The 4,090-nt window shown below is 25.9% G+C and overlaps 1 protein-coding gene across 1 annotated transcript; it reads left to right on the top strand.

The window, feature by feature from the left end:
• Positions 1-357: 357 nt before the first annotated feature.
• LOC124844999 (glutaredoxin-C9-like) lies at positions 358-1,097 on the top strand. The gene has a single exon (XM_047322016.2). It carries the CDS (start codon positions 522-524, stop codon positions 927-929), a length of 408 nt encoding a protein of 135 aa, XP_047177972.1. The 5' UTR covers positions 358-521; the 3' UTR covers positions 930-1,097.
• The last annotated feature ends 2,993 nt before the right edge of the window (positions 1,098-4,090 follow it).

The following is a 4,090-nucleotide window of genomic DNA, read 5'->3' as shown; positions in this document are numbered from 1 at the left end:
CCTCGTTCTCTCTTTCTTGATTCTAGTACAAATGACTCACTTATAATATTACATTCTTAGCTGCATTTTTTATTATTTTATTTTAAATATAAAGATACACATGGGAGGAAAATGTTGCAGAACGTTTAGTCCAACACTAGCAGCAGTGTTTTGCAGAGTGGGATGTTACAAAAGTGGCAGGTGGGGATGGCCGTCCAAAACCACAACGTAGAAAATAAAAAAAAAAAATGAAGTGACACAACCTCAAACGTGAGACGACCAAATAACACCGCGTAATCTTAGAAACTTAGAAAAATAAAATATTAATAATAACCTTATTTGTCGTTGACGTTACAAGCTAATGACCCTTTCAAATCATCAACAACTCACCCCACTCTCTCTTCCTTTCCCCATTTATATTCACCCTCCATAGCCAAAATCTAACAACCTCATCAAACTCACACAACATCATCATCTTCATCTTCTTCTTCTTCTTCTTCACTCTCTTTACCAATCATTAACTTCCTCAAAAGTAAAACATCATGCAAGAAGCAATTCCTTATAGATCATGGCAACCTCTCATCTCATCCTCCCCCACCACTACTCACTTCATTACTCCCTCCTTTGCTTCGACCAAAATGGTGCCAAACATGGTCTTAGAGAACGCGGTTATAGTCTTCGCTCGGCGCGGTTGCTGCATGAGCCACGTGGTACAGCGGTTGCTTCTGGGTCTTGGGGTGAACCCCGCCATGCACGAGGTGGAGGAGAAGGACGAAGTGGGTGTGGTTAGAGAGTTGGAAGCAATTGTGGGTGGCAACGAAAACAACATGCAGTTTCCTGCGGTTTTTATTGGTGGGAAATTGTTTGGGGGATTGGATCGTCTTATGGCCACTCATATTTCTGGGGAATTGGTTCCAATACTCAAAGAAGCACGAGCTCTATGGCTCTAGTTTTTTCCACTTTCCTTAATTAATTCCTTTTCTTATTCATTATTATATGTTCATTTCGGGTATCTTGATTTCCTTCACTTTGGGAGATTCTAGAGACAAAAAATAATGTAATAAAAAAACTATGTTTTTCCATGTCTAGAAATTGATACAGAAATTTCAGAAATTTAATACGGTGTTTGAGAAATGCAGAGCTGTTTACTTACAGTGGAGGAGACTCACGTTAGACTAATGGGTAAAGTTATGATACAATAGAACAAAATAAAATGACGCGTCATCAGATAACAGATTTTGTACTTATATATATATATATATATATATATATATATATATATATATATATATATATATATATACATATATATATATATATATGTATATATATACATATATATATATATATATGTATATATATATATATGTATACTATATATGTATGTATACTATATATGTATGTATACACATACTTGAAAGTCGAAATCATTTCACAATGCTAAAATTTATATACCAAATTGACAGATCAACATCTCAACTTATTTGTCATTTTAACGTAAAAAGTGTTCATATTACTTGTCTGTAAATTAAGTTCATAATTTTTTAAATAAACTATAAAAGCTATGGAATAAATAATTCATAAATGAATTTTTAAATAGCTTTTACTATATTATTTAATCAACTTTCATACACAATAGTTTATCAATTTTATATATTATTATTATGAAAAAAATAATAAATTTATTATACGTGATAGCTGGGTTATCAATTGATAATGTAAAAAGAACTCTAAATTGTTTGAATATATATATATATATATATATATATATATATATATATATATATATATATATATATATATGATTGTATGTGTAAACCAGCTATTATTGTTTAGTTTTCAACCTTTAGGGGTTAATATCATAAAAAATATAACAAAATTTATTTGTTTCATTCTTTAATACTTTGTCAGTTTGGAGGTTTAGTGTATGATTATTTTAATGAAATTATATTCTTATTATTTTTTAACTAATAAATAAAACGACATTTTAACATATTTGCAACTCGAATGAATATCATAATTAAAATTAGAATAATTATACACAGTTCATTGATTTAGGTTGTTGATGATTATACATATTCATATACTTGTGGCCAAAGTTTAAGCTTAAAAAATGAACTAAACTTTATTTAGCATAAGTATGTAAATAATATAAAATGATTTTACTTTATTAACGTAGGAGATCCTCCATAAAGATTGTGATGAGGTAGGTCAGAAATAAACTATTGATTACAGTTGCCTTTTTCATTCTGTCACACTTTTTTTTCTATTTGTGCTGTACTGTTACAAGGAAGCTTCCACTTTTGACTTCAGCCATGTTTCCGGAGGGTGCAAGCTTAGCGTAAGCAAATAAAATAACTTTGAATTCATCGTTCTAATTTCTCTATTTTTTTTAATTTTAAAATCATATTTTTAAAATTTTATAACTTCTAATTTTCCACATTTTTTTAATTTGATCCAAATTAAGTCCTATCTCCGACAAATATACGCGATAATTAATAAATATTAAACATATATTTAATTAACTTAATCATCATCAAAGTTTAAATAAAACTAATTAAATTTAATATAATATTAATTAAAAAACATGTTTACTTTTTTTATAATAAAAAATAATAAAATTATTATTATTATAATTATGAATTTAATATAAATAATTTTCATTTGTAAATAATTTTTATAAATAATATAAATAATTAAGAAAACTTTTCAGTTAAGAAAACAATCTAATTTGAAAAACAATTAAATTTAAAGAAAGAAAAAATGATAAATTAATTATTTTAATTTTAAAAAATTATTTAATTTGAAAAAAAATTCGTTAAGAAAAGGAAAAACTCCTTTGTATAAGATATAAATAATTATTAAAATTAAAATAATACTTATTATAGCAATTATTTGTTTAATGAAAAAAAAGTCCTATCTTCTGTTAATAGAAAACAAAGTTAAATAATTTGTACATCTTGGTTCAGCTGGGGGACCCTTGTTTGATATTTTGTTATGTGGGTCTCACCAACGTGATTTCTGGTAATAGAATCAGAATTATTTTGGCCTAAGAGAGGACAATTTGGTGCGTTGTGTACACACTGTTAATTTTAACTTCATCCACCACCGACAACGGAAGAAACCATAATCTATGTTTGCAACTTCAGGCAATAATCATCGTAATATTGTACCAACAACTTCTGTATTCTTTTTATGGGAACTACTTTTCAATTTAATACTTGGTATGATTATGCAAATATGTATCAAAACCAGTTTTATTTAGTGATTAAGATATCCTATTATTTTTTTGTAACCAATTACATTAATAAAATGTGATTTTTTTTATTATTGATTGAGAATTTTGACAATTAATTTAACAGTTTTATTTTATTAATATATAATATATTTAAGTGAGACTACATATTATGGAGAGATGAATACAAATGATAGCAACTCATTCCATAACAAAGTTGTTTTATTACCCATCACTAGAGTTAGATATTTATCTAAAAAATATTCTTGGATTATTTAAACTTGTGAGTGTCCATATGTATTTAGAATTTCTTTTTATTTTTAAATAAGATTATTAAAAAATATTATTTAAAATATTAACTTAAATAAAAAAATTGATCTTAAGGTGAATATAAATAAGATTATATCGTAATATATCAATATAAATAAAACTATGTTTTCTTTTTGAAAACAAAATCAGCGTTTGAGGTATATATATAATAGTTTATATGTATTTAAAAGCCACGTAATATTATACAACTTGATCTATTTGGAGTGAAATTTATAAGTTCTTATACAGAGAATTTAAAACACTTAAGAATTAAATACTTATATAATAATATAAAGTATTTATTCCTAACAACAAGGTTTACGAAACATCTATACTCAACCAAAAATACGAGGTAAGAAAGTAAACGAAGGTTTTATATGATCCTGGTTTATTTAATTGAACTTGCAACATTTATACTCATACAAATAAATAAAATCATTATTTAAAAGGATAAAGTATTTAACATTGAAGTCAATATATATTCATTATAAGGTCAAATAAATATTTTTATTTGAACTAACATATTTACATACAAAAAAGATAACAACAAACAAATATTTTATGAAA

The sequence above is a fragment of the Vigna umbellata genome, chromosome 6 (assembly GCF_029865625.1).
Source record: "Vigna umbellata cultivar VRB3 chromosome 6, Vumbellata_1.0, whole genome shotgun sequence".
Classification (NCBI taxonomy): domain Eukaryota; kingdom Viridiplantae; phylum Streptophyta; class Magnoliopsida; order Fabales; family Fabaceae; genus Vigna; species Vigna umbellata.
Note: the sequence above shows the minus strand (reverse complement) of the source record. Positions and strands in the feature narration are given on the sequence as shown.